Source organism: Rhipicephalus microplus, chromosome 1 (genome assembly GCF_043290135.1).
Source record: "Rhipicephalus microplus isolate Deutch F79 chromosome 1, USDA_Rmic, whole genome shotgun sequence".
In the NCBI taxonomy this organism is placed as follows: Eukaryota; Metazoa; Arthropoda; class Arachnida; order Ixodida; family Ixodidae; genus Rhipicephalus; species Rhipicephalus microplus.
The window spans coordinates 113,605,015-113,631,608 of NC_134700.1; the positions used below are offsets into that span (position 1 = coordinate 113,605,015).

Consider the following 26,594-nt stretch of genomic DNA (forward strand, 5'->3'; position numbering starts at 1 on the left):
AAGTGAATTAATTGCTGGCTTGAAATCACTGTATTTAGCTATTGTCTGCGCGATTCAAGCCTGTGACCATGATGGCGATGTTGTATTGAATAGCTCGTGTAGTACATTCATTTTCCTGCGCTCGATCGTACTTATTCTCTGATGAAGCAGCACTTACACGAGGTTCCTCTCTTCCATAGGCTTGCCCAGGTCAAGGACTTCGGCCGGCATCATGTCGGGGTCATCCATGAGATCCAGGTTTGCCGGGTCACCAGCAGCGGCATTCTGGCCACCGAGGCCTACTGGCAAAGCTGCAGCGGCAGCACCCACTGGATTGAGTGGTTGAGCCGGATTCACGCCAGGCTGTGCTGGGTTGGCGTTCATCGTTGGGTCAACACTGCAATGTGTATACTCAAGCTTTTGGTGTTGTCTACATCACACCACATCTCAGTTAAGAGATAAAAAGTATACATTATTTTTACTTCTATTTTAATGAAAAACTGAGTTTCGCTACTAGGGCAAATATATATCTAATGCGATGCTGCAAGCAAACGGAGCTTCCATGAACCAGGGTGGCAGCTGGGCTATGCTGGTTGAAAGAAAGTGGAAGAACTTAGGTCTACTATTATTTCTAACTGTGTCATCTGGTCATATAAAAGTGTGTGGGTAATTTATATATAATCCCAGAAGCACTTCATTCATTTGAATTACTTCGTAAGACATGCAAGACGTTTGGTAGCTTTCGAAGCAGGGCCTGATTAGCCTCATCTGTGTTAGCAACAAACGAACTATCTCGTGGCAAAAAGATATTCTGAATCATCTCACAAGTGACACGTGGTTGTCTTCGAACAGCTACGCAAGGATCTAAACGGGGCCATATCTGTGGTTGAGTGTAATTCGCACTACGACAACAGGTATATATATAGGCTCCGAGGGCCTGATCATATGGTCAAGTAAACTTACATGTTTCTGCAGACGGCTGAGAAAAAACCGACTCTGCTGGGGCAGCTTGCCTAGTCTGCTGTGGGGATATACTATATATAAATGGGGCGGCCGTATAATGCGAAAAATCCTGAGAACAGGTAAGCCTACCGACCTCCTACGAACGGGCGTTTCTTCTTCTGCGACACGTGGCAGCGGGCGCTTCTACCTCCGAAGGAAAAGAACGGGCAACGATGATGATACCCGTAGTTTTTCGCGGTGATGAATTGGATACTCGGAAACAATGAATCAAAAGCGAAAGCCACGTAGTGGTCAACCAACTTCTTTATAATGCTTGTTGCTCGATACCCGTTCGTTAGTGCTCAGTAAACTACTTCATTCATACGCCTTATAAAAATTTAGGATAGCCTTAGCCCACCACAGTGGGTATTACCTACAGTTAATAGATTTGTCAGAACAAGAAATGAACCGAAGGAAGAGCGTTGCACGTGGATAAATGATACTAGACAAAGCACCGATTCATTGCCTACGATGACGGAAATATCACGCGGAAATATATGTAAATTGGTCAATAATACGATGAAGTAATAAAAACAGCTACAATCCGTGTTGTCATCTGTTACCATTTCAAGAGACTAGAACTCCTTAAAACATGGAGCGAATTTTAGCAGAGCGAGAGATTTTGTAGTTGGAAGTGGCGCTAATCACGTGGAAGCGAGGACGTTGGCTGGTCGTTGGATCAATTTGACAAAAGTCGCTCGCAACATTCTAATGGTCCTTGATAAGCCACACCATTGTGCGCTAAATATAATGAAAGAATTTTTATTATCTGCCCAGAGAAAAAAAATCACAGCCCATCCACGGAGTGAATGATGATTGGTGGTGCGAAGCGTTCGTCAGTCAGTCCGTGCTTTCGTCCACCCATTCGTTCTTGCTTCTGTCCGTCTATGCGTACGTCCATGCGTCCATCCATGTGTCCGTCCATCCGTGTGACCATTGGGGCATCCGCCCATCAGTGCGTCCCTCCATGCGTCCATGCGTTCCTCCGTCTGTCTATACGTCCGTACGTGCGTCTGTTCGTGCGGCCGTCTTTCTGTCTGTGCGTCCATCACTCCATGTGCCTATCTGTATGTCTATCCGTCTGTCTTTATATCTAGTGAATACTCCAAATGGAGTCGCCTCACATCTTTTCATCATGTATTCATCATATACAAGTGCCGCCATTCAGCGGACATTCTAAGGACCACTCTTCCAGGTGTGTGTCACCGGTGACTACATACACCATCGCCGGACGGACAAACCCACACCGTAAGGAGCTTCGCCCCTAAAATTCATATATGTTTTAAAGGGAAAATTCAAAAAAATTTGCGAGACGATGTTAAGCGTGCTGCAAAACAGCCGACTCGGGACGAGTCGTCCGGTATGTCTCTTCAAAAGGCGAGTGACGGCTGGAACTGGCCATTCATATCCACGGGACATTAGATTGCGAAAGGGAGCGTTTTTTTCTCCTCGTCTCCTGGAGTTCTGAAGTTTCAAGACTGAAATTTTGTGCAACCATGCAGCGATTTTGGTAATTTTTCTTTCTCTTCGTCTCAGTATTCAGCCACATACTGACTCTGTCGCTGCAAAATGTGGACGTCGAAGCGTTGTAGGGCCCCTCTAATAAGAATATATTGGGAATAACGGATCAGTATCAGCACTTGGGCGTCCATCCCACACAAAATATTGCATCAACCGATCTTATAACCACCATATATACAGATGCTTTCAGATCGCAACCATATTTGATATTTAGTGTACACGCGAGAAGTCGCCGACCAGAAAGAACACGTTTAGTTGAGTATTGTGAATATGGCTACCGCATGGGCAGCCGAAACGTCATGTTAACTTCGTGATCTCTTTGGTCTGTGCGCTTTTTCTCGTTTACACCTTGTATTTACCTGGCGAGGCCAGTTGTCATCTAATTTTCTATTTCATATTCTATAACAATCATAAGCCCTGAAAAACAAAAAAAACGTCGCTAGCATTGTCACAGCCCTAACTAAGTGCAGGCAGCCATGAAAAAACAGCTACAAGTGTCGCTACATTTTCATTATGCTGTGATTCTTCGCCCTGCAACTTTCAAAGGTTGTGACTACTGGCTCTTTACTGCTTTTCTTTTTACGTGTGCGCATTTCCATTATACTTGTGCTAGTTCTCAGACTAGTTTAAAGGGTCACCTAAGATCAATATTTTCATGCAACCTGATAGGGCTATAAAGTGCGCGATCGATACTTAGTTTAGTGTTATAGCTTATGTAAAGTCCATCTTGTAAAACAAATGGGCGAATAATAAACTTTATTATTGGATCTTTGGGCAACACAGAACATACGTGAAGTGAAAAAAAAATCACGCATTCGATGTGAGTGACCTCACACGAGGTCGCAATAGAGAAGAAAAATCCCGTGCACGGAAAACAACACTCATCGCCGACGGCGTGAAGCACCGGCGGACCAACTACCGTATCCGGCCGGTCCATAGCGTCCTCCATTGTAGCCAGCAGCACCGTAGTCGTAAGGAGCTGAACCTCTGTAGGCGTAGCCGCCGAGTGCTGGTCCGTTCAGAGAGTTGCCGTAGCTGCCATACCCACCGTATCCGTATCCACCAGCACCACGGCTATACTGGTCATACCCGCCATATCTACCGTATCCGCCGGCGTAGCTGTTGTAGCTAGGTGCTGTAGTTCTGGCGCCAAATGTGCCGCTAGCCGCCCCTCCAGCGGGCACTGGTGGAACTATGGGAGCGGCGTTAAATACGGCGTCGGCACTGGCGCCCGGTGCCGTGCCTGGCTCGTTGGTGTCCACCGTGGCGCGGAATCCATTGGCATCGGCGATGCAGCTTACTCGCCGATATATGCCATTTACGTCACGGTAGCCGTATGAACCAGTCTTCACATTGTTTGCGTCACCCTGTTCACTTCGGAACTGCCGGTTGCCGAACTCGTCCACCGTGTCGTATCCAAAGCTGTACGGCTGTGGCGGCTACAAAAGAAAAAAAAAGCAAAAAAAAACCAGAAGCTAGAAATGAACTTGCTGCTTAGCTACTAAGCTGTATTTTTGCACCAATATGGACAAGATTTTACTCGCCCTTGTGGAAGATGGGAATCGTTTTAAGCTCGAAAAGGTAAAAGGTGGGCTTAAATTACTGTTGTGACCTGTTACACAGCGTTGGGGAATGAGTGGAAAAGAAGTAAGTATGAAGATTTGGATTATGAGTATGTAAGTCGGGATATAGCTTCAATATACTAATAAGCTTTGGCCTATTTTCGTGTTCTGTAAAGTTACTTTAATGAATCAATCACTTTTCGAGTTGAGTATTGTGCAGAGATTTTCTGAGTGCTTTGAGTTCTTTCAGATGATTGCGCAGGTGACGAAGGTCATTCGCAGGGACAAACACAACTTCATTTTTTTTCTAATGGACACTGCGTAACATAATGAAAATGCTTTTTTGTAAGTTTCCAATAATAAGTTTACGAACATTGTCCCAGAAAAACAATAGAAATTTCAAGTTCTTGTTTCTTGTTCTTTCCAATGTGTGCCATGATAGCTGTATAGTCAGATCAACAGGCTTACCACTGAGCCATTAATGTGTTGCTTACACTACGTTCATTGAGCAATGCCAAATATAATTTTATAGCGTCGGTGTATGGCTATAACGCATTTGGAAATACTTGATACAACGCGAAACTCGTCTGAGATTTCAAAGAGAACATACGCATAAAGGTGTATAAGAATTGTACACAAGCACATACATAAAAAAAAGAAGTTGAATGTGATATGCCCAAACGTTGTGTAGGATATAGGCGACTACCCAATATGGCCGCCTGTGAGCGATACAGCTTTTTTCGCTGGCCGCTTGTTTGTGCCTTATAGAAATGCGTTTCTCATGCCTATATTGCACTTAATTCCCTGTTTCGCGCAAGCAGACAATTACTCTTCAAACAAAAAGAATTGATGTATACTGCATATTGCGCAAGGTTTCTTTGGTCACAGACTTGGGATTTCTACGCCAAGCATGTTCTATTTTGCCGTATGAATTGTTCACGTTCGCTTTCTAGCGCCATACGCTCTATGCGGAGTTGAGGCGAATGATCTAAAAGATAACGGCGCTTGTGGAATGTGAAGCCGTGCCGAAGCGGTATGAAATACTCTCTTCCTCACATGAACATTACCAGAAATATTCGCCAAAGAGCGACAGCAGCGTGAACGCTTCGACGCATATGCTCATTAACTCGGCATTATCTAAGCAGTGACTCTGGGTGAATTTTCTAGTTATATATTCTGCGAAAATGAGACTCCAACATATGTTGACAAACAATCAGTAAGACCTTATATGCTAACAGTGATTGTTTGTGACGAGGTACACCCACACCAAGGTAAATGTATATGCGTGCGCGCATGGTATATGTCGCAGTGTGGTACGTGCCGCAAATGTGTACTACACCAAGGTACGTGTAGGCTACATGTAAACTAACATGTACACCAACGTGTGCGTCATTGAATGGGTACACCAAGAGACTGATAGGCGCTGCTTTTATGTGTTTTTGCCTTCGCAAAATAGCTGTCGCATTACTTTTGTTGCCTATGGCAATAATAGCGCTTTGTTCAGGTGAGCTATAGATACGCGTGATTGATATCACGCATTTTTTCGTGAGGCATCCCATACTGTCGCTGTTAATTGCAACATCACCGTGAAGTGAAGACGGCGTATATCAGTATTGGTGTCCATGGATTAGTGATCAGTAAAAACAGAATTGACATGTGTTTCGAAATCTAACGCCTAATCTTCGTCACAAATGACCTACAACATGAGTATCAGAGTGGCATTGTTTTTAATGACATCTATAGGTGACGTTTGTATGAATTCTCTCGACCCATTCACCTCTCCCCACCACCTTCCTACGCTCCCTCCATCTGGACTGTCCTTGGCATTGTGAGACGAAATTTTGTAATCGTGGGGGCAAGATAAGATGTTTGTGAGACGCCAGTGGTACACGATGGTGGGAAATGTTTTTTTTTACATATAATGCTGCATTCAGAGTATTGTATCTCAGTCTGTCAAGGTTACAATGAGCGAGGAAGGTGCGAAACAATCTCAGTCACTTACGGATGCGTAGTCAGCGTATCCTTGGTAAGGGACAGCACCCCCAGGAGCAGCGTAGCCGTTGTAACCAGGGTTCTGATAGCCTGCCCCTCCCTGATGGTTATTGAGTCCAAATGACGTTGCCGCGATGCAGGCAAGAACAACCTGAACCTGTCCAAAACACCAGCGTTTATAAACATAAATGTTCAAGCGTTCTCACCGGTTTCGAGAAAATAGAAAGTTGATTAGCCTCTGCCTTAAAGCATCATTCGGTACACCTCAAAATATATACTACAAAGCCGTAGTTACTACGAACTCAGTAAGAAAAAAATGTACGCGAATGAAGCTGGAAGGGCTGAGCAGTTGCAGAAAGAATGTTACACCAACACAGCTCATACATTTTTGTATCGTGGACAGTAAGCGTAGTGCAGCTGCTGGTTTGAATACAAGCATGGCTTCAGAGATGCTGTAATGTTGCTCTTAGGCATTTGAAGTTCTATTGCTTGCATTCGCGAAGACGATTCTCATAGATTTCCGCAATGACCATAAAAATTGTTTTATGGTCTAGTTGTAAACTTTAGAGTTTATGATCATGAATACGGAGAGATATAGGTACGACGAGCAGAAAAGTTAATGTTATTTGGGTCATGTCGACAGAATATCATAAGTTAAACAGATGCACGTAAAAAAAGTAGAAATAAACATTTTTGTTCCTGCTTTGAGGTGTATCTAGATCTCTAATCTTGCTACAGAAATAATTTGGGAGAGTAATGTTACGTGGCATCAGTCATAATCCTGAAAATATGGATGGTGTTCCCCGCATCATTACTGGCGACCGCTATCTACAATTATCTATATTTGTTACAAAGACAGCTGTCAATAAATGTACCAGCAAAGCAACTGACAAATTAAGAAATTGCACCCTAAAGCGTGATGCCCCACAAATTCACCTTTGTTGACAACATTCCAGCTGCTTTGAAGCTTTCACTGAGCAAGAACACAGCTATCCGAATGAGTAAACAGCCACTGTTTTCTGGCTCTTCACCTCTGTGGCGAAGCTTTTATACTCTCTGCCGACAAGGCGTGCACAATCTTTGCGAATAAACAACAACAAAAGTAAGCCCTCTCTCACTGTGGTCGCTTGAGTCATCGTATTTCGCAAAATACTTTTCGTCCTACATGCACATAAACCCTTCACGGTTAGGTCAGTAGCTGGCTCACCCGGAGGCCCAAAAACCCAGCGACAATTGTTGCTCGTCATGGCTGCCAACGGGCGCAGAGGAAAGTTCACGCCGTCACGCTTTTTGTACAGTGGCGACAGTGGTGACACTGACGCCGGCGTACATGGTTTCCTTTTCTTTTGTTGCGTGATTGTCCTTTCTGTACTTTCAACATCGTTTAAGTGGTTGTAGGATTGTCATGTTTTTTTGGTGTTTCATGTTAATTCAGCACTCTTTTCAAACGCACGAGAAAAACGCTTCCTGACATGTTTCTTTTGAAATCAGTTTATCGATATAACTGGATAAACGATCCGCTAATCTATCTTCTACTAAATGAAGGCATGTATATTATACTTTATTTATTCTTTTAACCTAGGTGTTTGATTGGATATTAAGCTGGAAACGAGAAACGTACAGTTCTACACCAGAAAATAATAAATATTTTATCTCGTCTGAAGCAACTAGTCATTGAATCTATCAAATTTTACACCTTTTTGCTTGCCACTACAGGTAATCACTGTGTTTTCTCACGATTTGTATTTCTAAGATGGCGGCCTAAATATATTCAGAAAAGGTGATATAGATTGACGCAACCGATTGAGATCCAGCAAATAACGCTAAGAAATGAGCATCAATCTCAAATCACCTTCGTTTAAAAAATAGCCACATAGGAGGAGCAGCTTTCCGGCAGGCTTCACGCATTTCGTTGTATATAGTTTTCTAAACAAGATTGCACCATGTACCTCGATAGATGGTACTAGACTGCAAAAATTATTGGTCTCTGTGATACCAGAAACAAGTTAGCCATTTGTTTTGTGGAGGTGTGGGAGTGGGCCAGTTCCAAACGTTAAGCTTCCGCACGAAAGGGTGCACAACAACAACAACAACAAAAAAATAAACGATGAAGATAGGTGCTGACTTCAAACAATAGATTTATTTGTATACATTTGAGTGTTCTTGAAAAAAAAAACATTATGTTCTCTCAACATTGCCATCCACCAAACAATGATCGCTTTCTTCAACAGTAGGAAACTTCTCCTGTTTTGTCCAGATAGTGTCTCATTTTTGACTATTGCAAGAAGTTAATAGTTATGCCCCACACAGCTAGCAGTGAGACGTTTTTTTTTTCTCTTTTGCAAAGGAATTGAGTCTAAAAATAATGACAAATTCCATATGTTACGAGTACCGTAAATGCTTTTATGTACTTGCGAAAATCCTTGAAATAAAGCACTTTCATGCACGCACGCTAACCAAATAAGCTATGTTTTGTGATTCTTCGAAATCTTTTTGTAGCCAAATCGAGTTCGTTTTACAAACCTTGTAGCTGTTAGTCTCTCCACTGCCTTCAGTGTTTATCTTTATGGCTAGCTCCCGAATACAGCAATGTTCTATAGGCACTCGCCAGGAGAACGAATTAGCTTTGCTTCGTGGGTTATTTCGCCGAAAAGTTTAAATTGAAGAGGTATGCGAAATAAACACCACTATACGTCTGACATTTTTAAATATACAATAAACGCTTTGCTAACTAGGTGCAGATTTCGGGGAGAAAGAAAATTTTTCCGTAGCGATGCTTTTCGACTCTTGCGGGTTGCACATATCTATACATCACACCACCTGCAAACGATTTACCACTACTTCTGATGTTGCCTGTTACTAATTCATTTTTTGAACACAAGAGAGAAAAATTGACTTTCGTTTTAAATGCCATGCCGCCGTAATAGAATGATACAACCAACGTTTTTTTTACACGAGAATGACACCATTAACAGATGCAGTGGCTCTTCCAGCAAGAACATTCGATTTCTTACCTTGAAATGCGCCTGAAAATGTCGTTCCTATTATGTTTTTATGGGCGAAGCTCCTTATGGTCGAGCCATGCCCCTGTTCATCAGCGTGACTCGCTATGAATTTCCATGACCAATGGATATCCACATTCATAACCAATAGGTTACCGATATGGACATCTCACCACCGTGTGCACATAGTGATTAATAAACAGCTTTGTAAATAATGTACAGACGCGTTGTCCCGTTCTTGTAGGATCGAAAGGCAATGTACGGGGGTTAATTATCCCCGGGAGCTTCGCCCACTGATCATCATTCACTTCGTGGATATGGTGTGGTCTCTTTCTTTTTCAGCTTAGTAGTGCCAAAAAAAATGATTGGTGGATAAATGAATAGTCAAAATATGAGCTTGTCACGTCAGGTTTTCATTTCTGATTGGGTGTTACGTTGTATTTATTCCGTTACGCAGCACATTTTTGTCCTAATTAATTATGAATGACACTACAGAGAATGGTTCAACGTTACGTTTTAAATTTTTTCTGTAGAGCCTAAAATTAAGTGCTTTTTCAATTGGTTGCGCACTTTTTTTTCGTTGATGTTTTAAATGGACACTAAAGGAAACTGATAAGTTGACGTTGATTGTTGAAATAGCGGTCCAGAAACCTCGTTGTGTTAGTTTTATGCCGAGCAAGTGGTTATTTTAAAATAAAATCAAGTTTTACTGGTCCGCATTGGGTTAGCCCATTTCAGTTTACCCACCTCAAGCGGAGGGTGTCACATCACTGGTGCCGTGCAAAACGTTGCCCGTCTTTACTGCGCATCCGCTCACACTATATAGTAGCAGCAAAGCGAAAGTAGTGGGCGCCGAAGCACAAACAAGAGACATTAAACCATTTCCTGTAATGGCCTATGAAATGGCAGACGTTACTTCTTCAACTGGGCCTCGCTAGATGGCATGACCTGTCCAGTTTCACCAGCCGAAAATAGAACTTTTGAACCGCTCATGCCATTCCCCATAATACCGTCCGGCATTTTTAGGGGCGAAGCTTCTTATAACGGCACCCATTCGTCCCTCGTAGCCGTTGTAGCGTGTAACAAATATAACATTATGACCCCCAAGGTGGTGCTGGTGAGAGATTTCTTCTGTGCGTTGTTGAACAATAAAAAAGGGCTCAATGTACATGCTAATGGCTTCTAATGGGGAATAAAAAACGGGAGCATTCGGCTTTTAGTTAACGCGCACGCTGCAATCCACATAGCAGCCATTTGCGTGTACATTGAGCAATATCTGACAAGAAGGGGTTGCTAAGATATACTCGCTGGGTGTAACCTCCTTAGTTTTAGAAAGGTTTACCGAGCGTTGAGCCGCAGTGCTATGAATACAATGAACTAGCATATACCATGAACTCGAGGTGGTTAAAGGTGGGAAATAGACCCGAAGCGCAAGCCGTAAGAAAGTGTGCGCGTGCCACCTCTCGTTTAGTCCTTGGAATGTCCGCTGGATGGCGGTGCTTCTTTATGGGGAATATATGATGAAAAGATGCGAGATGGTGGTACTTGGAGTGTTGAATAGATGGACGAGCGGACACACAGACAGATGCATATGAATGGACGCATGAACGGACGCAGTGGCGGATGCATGGATGAACGCAGGGACGGACGCACGAACAGACGCATGCACGGACGGGCGGATGGACGCATGGACGATCACATAGACAGACCCATGGACAGAAGGAAGCAAGAACGAATAAACGAACGAATGCTTCATCCTACTCTCCATCATTCACTCCGTGGATATGCTGCCAATTGTTTTTCTATGAATCAGAAAGACACGAAAAAGCAATATTTACGTCTCCTGATGCATGGAATGTTTTTCAAATAATACAGTTTGTTTGATCACTAGTGATTATTTTACGTGGTACCTCTGACGTAATCGGGATCATTTTTCGAATGTCCTAATGTAGCGCATGTGCTCTCGTGCATTTACCCAAATTTCTCGGTAAGTAGAGCACTGTGGTTGACAATATTGTCGTTTTAGACGTTGTCAAACATCGCGCTTTCATTCTGGCTTATATTGTTCTTACTTTAGGGTCTTTTTAAATAACGCACATATACATACAGCCATAAGAATTATCGATCACCATTAATGGGTTGCACCCGGTTACTGAAACGCAAATCACTTAATCAATTAATATTGGTACATTTATTTGTTCCTCAGTAACGGAGCGTAGCCCATTTTGCGGGATAGATAATTTTAAAGGCGGTGTATACATATACCATTTAAAACATCCACAGAAAAAAAGCAGCATCCAACCGATTGAAAAAAGTGTATATTATTGTAACTTCTGCCCAATATTTAAAACATAATGTTGAACCACTTATCTTAAAAACTGCTCATGAATAAAAAAAAATTGTGCAGCGTGCGCTAAGTCACGCAAGGCTGCGTCACAGTACAGCTGGGGGAAACTAGCTGGTCCTGGCTTGTCTAAATTATCCCAATCTCTCACCCATCCGCGGTGGTCTAGTGGCGGCAGCGGCTGCAATCTCGGCTGCGGTGGCTGCATTTTCGATGGAGGCGAAAGTGCTGTAGGCCCATGTGCTAAGATTTGGGTGAACATTAAAGATTTGGGTGGAAATTAAAGAACCCCAGGTGGTCTAAATTTCCGGGGTCCTCCACTACGGCTTCTATAATAATTATATGGTGGTTTTAGAACGTCCAACCCCACAAATCAATCAATGAGCTTCAAACCTTTCATCTCTTTGCCAGCAGTCACTTATACTATACCATACATGACTATGAGTGTTCCCTCTCTTTTATTATATTCCGTATCTTTTAATACCTACCTATTTCTCTTTGTCTGTCCTTCAGTGTATTACGATTAGTTTGTCCTTTCCTTTCATTGTTTATTTAATATTTCTTTCTCTTTCTGTTCGCCTTTCTTTCTTACGCCCTCTCTCACTGTAGTGATTCTTTCGCGTTTGTCTTTTTTCTGTCTTTTTCTCTCTGTCTTTCCATCATTTTTCCTCTTTTACCTTCACTCTTTCTATATATTTCTGTTTCTTTTTACATTTTCTTTCTTTTTCAGTGGAGGCTGTTATAAGATCTCAACAAGAATTGTCGCGCCGTAGTGGTCCGTCGCTGCCACCGGTGTCCGTAATAACTATTGCGCGGAAAAAAACATAGTTTATAAAAACAGCAAGAAGACGATGACATCAGAACCCGGATTCACTACGTGCCAGCTTAGTTCTATACCACTGAACTGTGCCTGTGTTCTCTCATGGTATTTAATAAATTATTTGCATAATGAAGACAAAATGAAGCAAACAAACGTACAATCACATGGCAACAAGCACTCAAGCGTTACTAATAAACACTCAATGGCTATCACAGCGTGAGTTCTTCACAAAGAGAGTTCTCCACATTGTGTTATAGAGACAAAACAGGGCTGAGGCGAAACACCTCACCAAAATGGAGTACGAGTCAGGTTTAAGGTCTAGGTTGTCGTAAATGTCTTTGAGGTGAATAGCCATCTGAATGGAGTGTGTGCTTGATGGGGTAATGAATTATGAATGGCGGTCCTGCATACGTTTCTTCCATGAGCTGTACATTCCCATGACGAAAAACATATAGTATGGCACTTCATCAACTGATTCTGGTAGGAGATAACGTATGGTGTGAGAATTAAAGACCAAACATTTTTTTTCAGTACTCACTAAAGGACATCCCAAAACAGAATGGCATCTTTGCAGCTAACAAAGCAATGTTCAATCTTTTTCAGCACATTACATGAACGGCAGTTAAGAGATCAAAGAAAAAAAACCTTTTGTTTTTAACGATGTGTTTACTGGCTATGTTTCAAACTGCAGTTTATAGAAGAATGTGTTTGAATTCGGTGGAATGAACTAAGTCGAGCCTGCGCGTGAAACTTCGTTCCAAACTCACCGATGTCGGTAAAACTTGATGCCGGTAAAGAAAGACGTTTTAGAACAACCAAGAAACAACTAGGCGTCACACACTGCCAATTACGTAATGAGTGAGTCATCAAATGCTCTAACCGATTACTAAAGCATCCACTATATTTCTTTATCGTTTTAAGCCACAGCATCAAAGAATGGCGAAAATTCTTTTAAAGTGTGGAAAAGGTGCCATGCTTTCCCCAAGAATTACAAAGAAAAGCATAGTGACTTCCTGCCTACTGCACAAAAATATTACTTATGTCGTTTGGGGTGTCCTGCAAGTGTGCTCGTAGCAATTACCTGAACAATGTATAAAAAACCTATAAAGTCTACTCTTCCAGCTTTCACGGTGACTGAGCTGCACGCTCTACGCAAGCATAGCGATTTTAAATACTACGGCCTTCCGCAGGTTCCTTCAACGCCGAAGTTAGCTTTGTCTGTTCCTTCGAACAAACGATTCTGTCCTGGAAAGTTATATTTAGAAAAAGTTGATTCTATCATGGGACACTGCAAACCCATAGAACCAGTGTCTGTGCAACAAGCAAAATAAAAAACAAATGACTAACAACAGCATATAGGGTACCTTTAAACAAAAATGTCCAAATCAGTAGGGTGTCCCTAACAGATGTTAATTAACACTAATTACACTAATTACTAACATACATACATACAATAATCACAATATTCAGAATCTACATGATGATATATGTACAAAATTTACAAAACTTGGTGAAAATGTTAGCAAATATGTATGACAGGTATCAAGATGCGTTTAAATTGCAAAATTTACAGTGTTTTAATGGAGTGTTCAATAACTCACACGCGTACGGGGCATACGCAAACACTTAGTAATTAAAAGACATGCAGATTATATGCACTAAACAGACACTGACTGTGAATGTGAAAGTGAATCCTCCGCTCTTCCGTGGTTGCCCAAGTTGTGCTCGGCAAATTAGCTCTGTTCCACCTGACCAGAAAAATAATTCGAGGAGGGATCTCAATGGCCCATTTACTCATAATGGGGGCCGTACGACATGAGAGAGGTTCCATGCACGGCCGCGAAACACAGTCTGTGCCAAATACCCTTTTTCGAACATCTGTAAGTCATACTCTTGTGCTTTCTGGACGTGTCTTTTTACATTATCGACTACTGATACCCAGACAGGGGCTGGCATACCGTAGGAAGTATAAAAAAGCTTCAGAATGTGAACGCAGTCGCTTTTTTGAAGACCGAAAAAAGCACTTAGACTGGCGTCTAGAGAAACAACGAATAAATATCGACATTTAGAAAAATTCAATGCGGAACCTGAAATAGTCCCAAACTCAGCAAAGCGTTGTAGGCGAAGATATAAACTATCCTCATTATTTAAATACAATGTGATGTTACGAGCAAATGCTGTAACCTTCACGGTACTGCTACCGGTAGTGGTAGCCTCAAAAATATGGATCAACAAGTAGCGAGCGTAGAAATATTTCGGGACTAAGTACAAAAAAAAACACAGGGAATAAAGGATAACCCTTGCGAACACCACAGGTAACAGTAAATGGAGCAGTCTCTATACCATCAAAAAACAACGTCCACTTGTAGTGGAGCATACGCACTAACGTGTATGCGCCTTCCAAAGAGAAGGAAAAACCCCGTGCTCTAATTGCACGAGGACCTGGGCCGCCTTTTGCCAGACTTGTCGTACGGCCATTTTTCGTTGCGACATCGTTGCGACTTCTCCGGTTCAATAAACGTCATCACATTTGGTGGAGGTGCTGAGATCCCCAAGCAGACCTGGAGCTCCGCTCTCGCAAGTTGCCCGAGAGACCACTGCAAAACATGACTGACGCAGTCGCCAACCGGCGCTACTCGCCAACGGGACCCACCAATCTTCAGCGGCAGTGGCGAGCAAGACGTCGAGGACTGGCTCTCCTTGTACGAACGCGTAAGCGCCAGTAACAAGTGGGACAACGACTCTAAGCTCGCCTACGTTATATTTTACTTGGCAGACGTAGCTAAACTTTGGTTTACGAACCGCGAAACCGCCATCGCCAACTGGTCTTCCTTTAAGACACTCGTCACTGAAGCGTTCGGCCGACCAGAGGTCCGCAAGCTCCGCGCTGACCAGCGCCTGCGCCACCGAGCCCAGCAGCCTGGCGAGACGTTTACTAGTTACATAGAGGACGTGCTCGACCTCTGCAAGCGTGTGAATCCATCTATGCCCGAAGAAGAAAAAATTCGGCAGATTCTCAAGGGCATCGAGGATGGCGCATTCCAGATGTTGCTAGCGAAAAGCCCGAACACGGTGGCAATCCTCGTAAGCCTCTGCCAGAGCTTTGATGAATTGCGCCGTCAGCGTTCCATCGCCCGACAGAGTGTCCTCCCGCCGGATTCGATCTCGGCCGTCACACTCACAAATGCCAACGTTTGCAAAGAAAGTCTGTCCAACCAGATCAAAGACTTCATCAGGGAGGAAGTCGCCCGACAGCTCTCCCTGCTGCCGCATAGCGACGCGCCCACCGCAAGCCTGCCTACGACACTGCAGCAGGCCATACGCACGGAAATTTGTGATGTCCTCCCTACAGTGCAGGCCCCTTACCCGTGCACTTCAGTAGCGCCTAATCTCTCAGCTGTCGGCTACGCACCACCTGCACCACCTTCACCTCTCAGCTACGCAGCTGTGGTCGCGCGGCCCCCACCGCATCCAGTCGCCTTATCAGCTCCACCTCCTCCGGCATCGCCTCCAGTTTACAGGCCCTCACCTCGCTTTTTCCATCGATCTAATGAGTGGCGCACTCAAGACAATCGTCCTATCTGCTTCGCCTGTGGCATCGCTGGCCACATTGCACGCTTCTGCCGCCGTCGCCCCACACCTGCAAACGCATACTTCGGAACTCCTACCTACGCGCCGCAGCAGGCCACCGCATCTGCATATGAACAGAGGCACTCAGACTCGGATCGCCGCCCATCGACTGCTCGTTTCCCATCCCCTCGTCGCCGGTCGCCATCGCCTATGCGTCGCCGACCACCTCCTGAGGAGGGAAACTAATCAGTGCAGTTCCGGAGGCAAGAACTGCAACTTGTGCGCAATTCCCAAGGCCTCCGTTTTCGCCGAAAAATGTTGTTGATGTCGATGTTGAGGGAGTCGCCACATTAGCGTTAATTGATACCGGGGCCGCCGTTTCTGTGATGGACGTCAAATTTTGTCGGAAACTGAAGAAAGTGACCACATCTCTCTGTGGCATGGTGCTGTCCACGGCTAGCGCGCAACGCATTCATCCCTCGGCTCTGTGTACGGCGCGCGTCGTCATCCAAGATGTTTTGTACGTCGTACAGTTTTTTGTTCTGCCATCTTGCTCTCATGACCTTATCCTCGGTTGGGGTTTATTATCAGGTCATGAAGCTATCATCGATTGTTCCCGTGTCGAAGTGTCCCTTGTGCCAACATATGAATTTCCACCACCCGACCGGTCTCCTCGGCTCTGCAAACTCATCGCTGACGACGACATCACCTTGCCCCCGGAAGCTTCGGTCCCTGTAAGCCTTTCATGTGTGGCGCAACCTGACGCCACGGTGGTGTTTACGCCATCTCCTGTTTTTACTGAACGCAAGGGCATCGTTCTCCCATTTGCCGTTCTTACAATTGCATCTGGTTTAACCGTAATGCTGGTTACCAACCACTGCAACTACCCCATCAGCTTACTTCGTGGTGAAACGTTGGGATATGTGCAACCTGTCGACCATATCGATGATATTATTCTTCCCGACGAAACGCCATGTCACATTGCCGCAATAACTCATGCGTCTGAGCCATCAAGTTTGTCAGCCTTCGACAATGCTATTGACGCAGACCTTCCCCTCTCGCATCGCCGCCAACTTGTTGCTCTCCTTAACAAGTTTCGCTCTTCTTTCGACTTTCAAGAACCTGCTTTGGGCCGCACCACGACTATCACTCATACTATTGACACCGGCTCACATTTGCCTCTGCGACAGCGTCCTTACCGCGTTTCCGCCGAAGAGCGCCGCGTCATTACGGAGCAAGTAGACGACATGCTTAAACGTGGAGTGATACAGCCTTCTCAAAGCCCTTGGTCATCACCTGTCGTTCTGGTCAAGAAAAAAGATGGCACCGTTCGATTTTGCGTGGACTATCGCCGCTTAAACAAGATTACGAAGAAAGATGTCTACCCGCTACCACGAATAGACGATGCTCTGGACTGTTTACAAGGCGCCGAGTACTTTACATCCTTGGATCTGCGTTCTGGGTATTGGCAGGTGCCAATGGCTGATGTGATCGCCCTAAAACAGCCTTTGTAACGCCAGATGGTCTATATGAGTTCAAAGTCATGCCATTTGGGCTCTGCAACGCACCTGCCACATTTGAGCGCATGGTCGATACCATCTTGCGTGCCCATAAGTGGAAAACTTGCTTGTGTTACCTGGACGACATCGTAGTCTTTTCGTCTGATTTCCCGACACATCTTGTTCGCCTCCACGAGATTCTGACGTGTCTAACTTCTGCGGGCCTACAACTTAACTGCAAAAAGTGCCACTTCGCAGCACGAAAACTAACCATCTTGGGACATGTCATCACAAGAGGCGGTGTTCTTCCGGATCCCGATAAGCTTCGGGCTGTCGCTGACTTCCCGTTGCCCACATCACTGAAAGCTCTAAGAAGTTTCGTCGGTCTCTGCTCGTACTTTCGTCGCTTTGTGCCCAACTGCGCGTCCATCATCGCACCTCTAACAAGTCTGCTCTCCAACAGCAAAGGTATATCTGCATGGTCACCTGCATGTGACGACGCATTTCACCAGCTGCGCCGCCTGCTGACCTCACCACCCATTCTTCGTCACTACGACCCCGCTGCTGCCACAGAAATTCACACCGATGCAAGTGGCATCGGTCTTGGTGCAGTTTTGGCACAACGGAAAGGCACCCAAGCCGAATACGTAGTCGCCTATGCAAGTCGCGCTCTCAAGAAGGCTGAATTGAATTACTCCCTGACAGAGAAGGAGTGTTTGGCCATAATCTGGGCCTTGACGAAGTTTCGCCCGTACCTTTACGGCCGCCCTTTCGACGTGGTCACAGACCACCACGCTCTATGTTGGCTGTCCACATTGAAAGACCCGTCCGGACGCCTGGGACGTTGGGCACTTCGATTGCAAGAATACGATATCCGTGTAGTATATCGTTCCGGTCGCAAGCATGCAGATGCCGATGCACTTTCGCGATCGCCTTTGACCCCAGATGTGGCTTCTCTGTCACCACTTTTTACCACCTTGTCACCAATAGACACCACTGACATGCTTTCGGAGCAGCGTAAAGATCCATACCTTGCATTGTTACTCGACTACCTTACCGATCCGTCTGCTGTCCCTTCCACGAGAGCGCTACGCCGACAAGCAGCCCATTTTTCCGTGCGAGACAGCATTCTGTACCGCCGCAACTACATGCCTGGTGGTCGGAAGTGGCTCCTTGCTGTCCCAACTCATATGCGCTCTGACATCTGCATGAATTTCCATGCAGACCCTCAAAGTGCTCACGCAGGTGTCCTGAAAACCTACAAAAGGCTGCGCCAACGGTATTACTGGCGAGGAATGTATCGCTTTGTGCAGAAATACGTTCAGTCTTGCACCACTTGCCAACAGAACAAGACACCTCCGCGGCACCTTACTGGCATGTTACAGCCGCTCCCATGCCCGGCTCGCCCATTCGACCGCGTGGGTATCGATCTCTATGGCCCCCTCCCATATAGTCGCTCTGGAAACCGGTGGATTATTGTCGGCGTCGATCATCTGACACGCTACGCTGAGACTGCAGCTCTACCAGCAGCGACCGCCCACGAAGTTGCACTCTTCATTCTCCGCAGCTTCATTCTCCGCCATGGGGCTCCACGGGAATTACTCAGTGATAGGGGTCGAGTGTTTCTGTCGGAGGTCATCCAAGCTATTCTCGCTGAATGCAACATCATCCACCGGAAATCTACCGCATACCATCCACAGACGAATGGTCTCACTGAACGGTTCAACCGCACACTTGGCGACATGCTGAGGATGTACACCTCCTCCGACCACACTAACTGGGACGCTGTCTTGCCTTTTGTTACCTTCGCTTACAACCCCGCGACGCAAGCGACTACCGGTTTTTCCCCGTTCTTTCTGTTGTACGGCCGCGAACCATCCCACCCACTCGACACCATACTCCCGTACCGCCCTGATGTATCGGAGTGCTCCCCGCTTTCGGAAGTCACCAGATACGCTGAAGACTGCCGTCAGTTGGCTCGGTCTATGACAAGTGAGACTCAAGGTCTACAAAAAACCCGGCATGATGACGCTCATCACATAGCGCCTACGTTTCGTACTGGCTCCCTCGTGTGGCCTTGGGTGCCCCCGCACGTTCCTGGCCTGTCTTCTAAACTTCTGGCCCGGTACCATGGTCCATACCGTGTCATTGACGCAACCTCCCCAGTGAATTACATCGTCGAGCCCCTAACACAATCACCAGATTTGCGCCGTCGAGGACGCGAGACCGTACACGTCGACCGTCTCAAGCCCTACTACGACCCCCTCATTGTGCCTACTCCCTGAGTCGCCAGGATGGCTACTCTTCAACCCGGGGGGTATTGTAGTGGAGCATACGCACTAACGTGTATGCGCCTTCCAAAGAGAAGGAAAAACCACGTGCTCTGATTGCACGAGAACCTGGGCCGCCTTTTGCCAGACTTGTCGTACGGCCATTTTTCGTTGCGACATCGTTGCGACTTCTCCGGTTCAATAAACGTCATCACACACTGATTATTTCTATACGCGTTTTTGAGAAGCTCAATGAAGTTTTGCAAAAAGCCAAACGCTGCCATTACGCTAAATATGAGGCTACATTCGAGGTGATCGAACGCCGTTTCTTGGTCAAGTGAAACCACGAGTCGCCGAACTGATATTGTCATCGTCTACGCACTTGCATCACGCGCAACAAAAGGGAGACTGTCAATTGCTTTTCCAGGAATAGAGCACACCTGATAGAGACTATTAAGGAAGGCATCAGGGTTCTCAAACTCTGAGTTATGACTGCTGCGAAAGATTTGTAAACAATGTGAACGGGCGTAATTGGTATCCACTCTTCTGCGTGAAACCACGATGGCTCATTTTTAGGTACTAAAACAATTCGACCATCGCGAAAGCTATCACAGAAGTCAGGGTTCTCCGAACAGCGGCTAATAACATACACAAAAACGGCACCAAAGTCATCCGAAAAGGTTAAATAAAACTCAATGAGCAACCCTTCGGGCTCGGGGGCCGAACCCCGCTTCATAGAAGACACTGCCTCTTTCGCTTAATCAGTTGACGGACTTGCGCTAAGTTGTGCAGCCATCTCAGGCGAAACATGAGGAAGCTAACTTAACATTGTGACTGTCTCGGCGTTACCACGATACCATCACGTCGTCGTATGAGCCATGTTGGCAAAGTAAGTTGTGAAAACTGAATGACTACGCGCATGTGGCAACGCAGTTGGAAGGGCTGTGAAGGCTGAGTTCGTAGTGGACACGACTGGTTGAGAAGCGAGCTTTTCGCAAAGCGCAGAGCCTCAGGGTGAGCTCATGGGTTACGTCTGCAGCGCCAAGCAGCCGCCGACATCGACGACGCTGCAATAAGGCGTTAAAAACAACTCTCGCTGCTATGTGCGCATCAAGGAAGTTAGTCGATCAACACGGAGAGCAATATGTAGCTTTGAGGAAGTGTCCGCTAGATGATCGGACAGACAGTGTGTAAGGGCATGCCCTCCTACTGAGCGGTGTATAAACGCCACTTTGTCTTGAGCGCGTCCTTGGCTTCCAGCATGGATCCGAACAGAGATGCGCGCAAGAATCTAGTTAAATTAGAGCGTGAACGCGCGTCATGCAAAATGAAATTCTCAAGACGCCAAGGTCTAACTGACGATGATAAGGAAAATCTAGCCTTAAGCGCTGCTGGCCGATGATCACATATATTAAAATTTCGGCAGATCCCACGTACCTGGGATTCGACGTTATGCGAAGCATGCGGAGGGATGGTGACCGTGTTCCAATTTTTAAATGCGAAGCAATTCTTAGCGAACTTTGACGACTTTGAGCCTATCTATCTATCTATCTATCTATCTATCTATCTATCTATCTATCTATCTATCTATCTATCTATCTATCTATCTATCTATCTATCTATCTATCTATCTATCTATCTATCTATCTATCTATCTATCTATCTATCTATCTATCTATCTATCTATCTATCTATCTATCTATCTATCTATCTATCTATCTATCTATCTAGCCGCCTACGACTTTTAGCTCTCCTGGCCGTTTCGATAACGGTATCGACACCAAACTTGGTATGACATAACATGACTGTATGAAGAACATATTTCACTGGTCATAACATGAAAATCATGACATTTACGTTATGAATGTCATGATTTACCTTTCATGGTCCTGCAGCTCTTGCGGTAGTTTCATTCGCATGACATGTTGCAAAACTGGTATGGTATGGCACGATTGCATGGCAAACACAAGCGACAGATCCTAACATGAAAATCATAAAATGCGTGTTATGTAACATTATGACTACATGCCACGTTCATGATGCGTTCATAGCAGTTTCGCTAAGTAATGCTTCGCTTTTCAAATTACTGCTTACTCCCGTAAAACGAGATGAAGCGAAAGAGAAATAACAATCTAGGTTTAACTTTCGTTTAAAAGCAAGCACGTCGGATAGCGAGAAGAAATTTGTTTCCTGCAGGCACAAAACATCACAATTCTCAGCACGGGCAATATTAATCACTTCTGCCTACTTTGCCGGACTGCAAAAACCTTGAACGTTCAATGAAATATTATGCAGTGTTGTAGTTATAATGAAAGGTAAAGACTAACTTGGACGCATAGTAGTGGACTGTGTCCTCGAAAGTGTCCAGGGAACACTTCCTCAACCAAATCACAACGCACTGTTCGACCCTCCGGAAGAGGGTCGAGGTTTTTTGGACCATTGGGATTTACCACGGTAATCAGTGCGTTCATCACAGCAAAAACTGAAAGGACCAAATAAAGTTGTTTGTCCTGTCCTGTCCCTCGCTTGGTTGCAATAAACCTACAATCAACCTGCAATAAACTAAAATTGCAAAACCAATTAAGGATGAAATTTTGCCATACGTAACGTTCGCTTACGACACTGTGGTTCAAGAGACTGCAGGTTTCACTTCTTTCCGTTTGCTTCACGGCCAAGAAGCAATTACGATGCTGGATGCCATGCTCTTACCCGACATGACTGATATTCCTACTGATGCGAACGACTTTATCAGGCTCGCCGACGCGGTCCGCCAGCTTGCACGCAAGCAGATCCAAAAACAACAACGCATCGACTCGCAGAGGTACAACTCTCACCATCGCCACCTTATTAATCAACCCCGTGATCTGGTGTGGCTAAGGATTTACGTTCGCCAAAGAGGGCCACTCGGTAAAGTTACTTCACCGCTACTTCGGTCCTTAAGAGTACTACAGGGTCTCACAGATGTCAACTCCAAAGTCCTGCTTGAAGATACAGGTCGGTGATCTCGACGTTCCCAGCAGGCGCACATTGTTCATGTGTCACGTATGAAGCCACACTACCCCCGAACCACCCGAGACTGCTTAATCATGCGTCTCTGTGCGCGTACGTGATTACTTTCACTTCTGATCGGCATTGAGCATCAAGGCGGTGCTTTTTTTTTTGAAGGGAGGTAATGCTATGGACATGGAACGAGAGTGAGCCTTGCCAATGCGTGTATGTGCTATTGTGAAAAAGAAGACTGGTTGTTGTGCTCGTGGTCCTGGTGCCCGGTTCGGCTCTACGTGCAGTGCTGCTGTTCCTGTGAATAGACGTCGTTTTCTATCCGTAATCACGTGACAATATTTGCAATAGTGAATGCGCTATTATTGGGCTTTAGGGGTTTTCTCAGGCAAATGTGGGGAGAAAAAAATTATATCATCGAAAGCGTACCTACGGCACTCACTAATTCGCCAGAGTCACTACTGCAATTGCGAAATCGCCGTGGATGAGCGAATTTAATTATAGAATAAGGAAAACAAAATGGAAAATTGAAAAAAAATCAACAAGTAACCTACACTAAGTGCAAACTGACGGCACAATTGATCCGTCATGAAAGCAGCGTTTACGCAGAACCTCTTAACACATTTGAAAGACGGTGTAGCTCATTAGGACGTTTTTATAGGTTCTTTATTGCTACCATCCCCACCATAGATATAAGGCTGTGGTTAGGCTGCCGGGCCCTTTGCACTCTAGCCACTGCCTGAACATTGGGAAAGTCCGGCTGCAGTGGTCTAGCGGCTAAGGTAGTGACAGCTGACCCGCAGGTCACGGGATCGAATCCCGGCTGCGTTGGCTGCACTATAGATGTAGGCGAAAATGATGTAGGCACGTGTGCTTGGATTTGGGTACACGTTAAAGAAACCCCGGTGTTTGAAATTTTAGGGGCCCTCCACAATGGCGTCTTTCATAATTATATGGTGGTTTTGGGACCTTAAACTGCACATATCAATCACGCTATGCACGAGGTTCGGTCAGGATGATTTCTGAGTGTGCCCGTCAAGTGCTCGGCTTGAGTCGTTTCCAACCATGAGTCCACGTAATGTGTGTCACAACGAACTGCAAATGAAACATGAAAAATCGGAAATAAAGAGACGCTAAGCGAGGGTCCCCATTTGGTGAATTCGAAAAGGAGCTTCATTTGAAGCCAAAAGCAGCCAAAGTGGAATGTACTGTCTTTATCGCCAGATTTGTAGCTGAACAAAATTTAGCCACACCACTTTTGCGGACTGTTCACCAAACAAAAATTGACGTAACACCAATATGATTGATATACCGTGCCATCACGTAAGAAGTCTCGGGCCTAGAATTAGGAAACATCGTGTTACTAAATATCACGTAAGATCACGCAATGTCTGATCTCGTAAATCCCGCAATGTTGACTGACATTCCTAACTGCGCGCACTGTCGTGTTGGTCACGTGACATGTACCTGCCATAAACAACGTAACACTTCACAAGGTGACTCAAATCGTAACATCAAGTTTCATGTAGTCGCGTGATATGTATAACCACGTCTAGCAGTAGTTAGTACAATCATCAAAAACAGCATCTCTAGCAAACGCTTGGTATTGCTACCAAAACTTAGCTAAGTCGAACAATATAGCTCCACAGATGGTTGGAGAATTGCGCCACGAGTGCAAGCTTCACAGTTTTCTATATGCTACACATCGTCGCAGGGGCTCAGAGGTCATATCCTTCAACAATGTCATTATATTTGCCATACGATTATTCATGATCCCACCTGTCGCAATTATTTCGGGACGTTTTTGTCATTTTTTATGCCTCGAAATTTAGAAAAGAAGCCGTCCTGTGTTTCAAAAATCAAGATTCAAAAAATTTACCTTTAAACTGTCTGTTCCTACGAACTTTTGCCTCAGCATTTTACTGAACACACGTTGTAGCTTGTTTACCATGGAAATTCTAAATAAAGCATGCTTTTTCTGTGTTGCTGCTTAACCTATATTTTTCAGTGCACTTTCGTTCAGTTTGAGGACAAGACATACCAGCCCAACTAAAACAGTAATAGTTGTTGAACCACCTTATTTCAAACTGGTGAGCTGTAGTAGCCCAGTCAGTCAGTTGCAGTGAGAAATGGACAAAAAGCAATCAAAAATCACGAAGCTTAACCGTATTGTTCCAGGCTTCCTATATTAGCGCCACAATGCGCATGTGAAGCAGTGCGTACAAGCGGACAAGGCGGGTGAAAGCAAATGAAAGCGACGCTCGTAGTTACTTGTATGTTGCAGTAATCTTCCCGCTTTGGGCATTGATTTACAAACATTTTATTTCAAGTCATCCACTCACCCAACAGTTGAACTTGATGGACTTGAAGTAGCATGAATAATTGAGATATTTGGTATCGATTCACATTAGGACTGAATTAGGAAAGCACACTGACACGGACACTAGAAAAAAGGACATAATGGGCACCAACTCAAAACTACAGTTAATAGAGAAACAAGCATGTGCTTATATATCACTTCTGGCACATGATCTGGCTTGTGAAACAGCAGAAAAAGAAGCAAGGCTGATCTTGAGAGACATTTTTTTGCGCCATGTGTTTTTTTTCTTCTTTTTACAGCGAAAGGTGTTAACACATCACTATGGCAGTGGGTAGCTGTCCACCCCTAGTGGTTTACGTAACCGCTATCACGCAAAACAAAAACATATAACCAGAAAGAGATATACTAAAAAAAAGTCAGCCACTCTTACTGACACCAAGCACCAAGCACACCAAGCAACAAGCATCTTACATCAAGCATTATAAATTCACAGAGTGGAAAAGCTTCCATACCTTTAACCTCACTTCTCAAGATAAGGTGAAGACATCGACCTGGGTGACATGTGCCATCAGTGATGGCTGTTAATTTTGGCTGTCCCACAAATTATATAGCAGATGACCTTTGCACTAGCTCTCCTTGATTCACAGAGAACTGATATTTATACGGATTGTTGTAAGTCTTCGCTTCTACTTTCGAGTGTAAGGAAGCTTTTAGAACACTCGCCCACAAGAAACTTACCCACCACACTATTATTTGGTTCCCTGCTTACCTCGCTTACTCGAAGCTACAGGGCTTTTCCAATGTCAACCATCTAGCCCCCTTCAAGGCTCGAGGCTTCAGTTACAACGCCGGGGCTTGCACGGTTTTCACAGAGAAATCAGCCCCCAGCCTCCATTTTATGGACATTTAGACTATCTTCAATGAGATCACAAAGCACTATCAATTAGGCCATAGGTCCTTTCCACTGCCACACGAAAAATTGTCTAAGCCACAGGCAATCTATCTTCGTATGCTTCAGATGGGAACATACCCCAACCTCGCAACGTATAGCTTATACTCCGACATTTCAGAACATTGTCCGGACTGTCACGATCGCAGTGACTTTGGCCACATTCTCTGGAGGTGCCCCTCTTTACAAAGAAAGTATAAACAATTTTTGGAAAATGCCTTCCATTTCATGCTCAAGAGCCCGGTCCTCATACAACAACTCAAGGCTGTCCAGAAGGCTCACGATGCGGTGGTCAGGCTATACCTCCTAGTCCCTACGGGGGAGCGGCCCGCAATCCTACCTCTTTAAAACTAGGGTGGAATGCTTCAGGACCCCAAAAAGTTTTTCATTCATCGAACCAACCGCCTACCCTGTGGTTCGTAAGCAGCCACTCTGTGCTCTCGGCCATGGTGACAGTGATGGTGTTTGGGGTCTTATGTATTACAGTGCAAGTTGTTGTGAGAGATAACAGCAAGAGCCGATATTGGCGCCGTAGTTATGCGCTCCCACAAACGATGTTTTTCTGCCACCACTACCGTGCGAAATAAAAAAAATAGTTAGAAAAATTTTCTGGGAATGAATGGGATTTGAGGCTGAGCTCTTTGCATGGCAGTCGGGTATTGAACCACATAATGATGGTTGTGCTTGTAACTCATTCGCAAAACACTCGATACAGTTGCCAAGTCTGGCAGGCAACCGTGTGAGCATGTGCGATATGTCATCGA

The 26,594-nt window shown here is 45.0% G+C and overlaps 1 protein-coding gene across 1 annotated transcript; it reads right to left on the bottom strand.

The window, feature by feature from the left end:
* Positions 1-3,276: 3,276 nt before the first annotated feature.
* Positions 3,277-26,278, bottom strand: LOC119187268 (uncharacterized). The gene is made up of 3 exons (XM_075866957.1): positions 26,240-26,278; positions 6,067-6,213; positions 3,277-3,941 (listed from the first exon to the last, which is right to left on the bottom strand). Exons 1-3 carry the CDS (start codon positions 26,276-26,278, stop codon positions 3,384-3,386), a joined length of 744 nt encoding a protein of 247 aa, XP_075723072.1. The 3' UTR covers positions 3,277-3,383.
* Between the last annotated feature and the right edge of the window lie 316 nt (positions 26,279-26,594).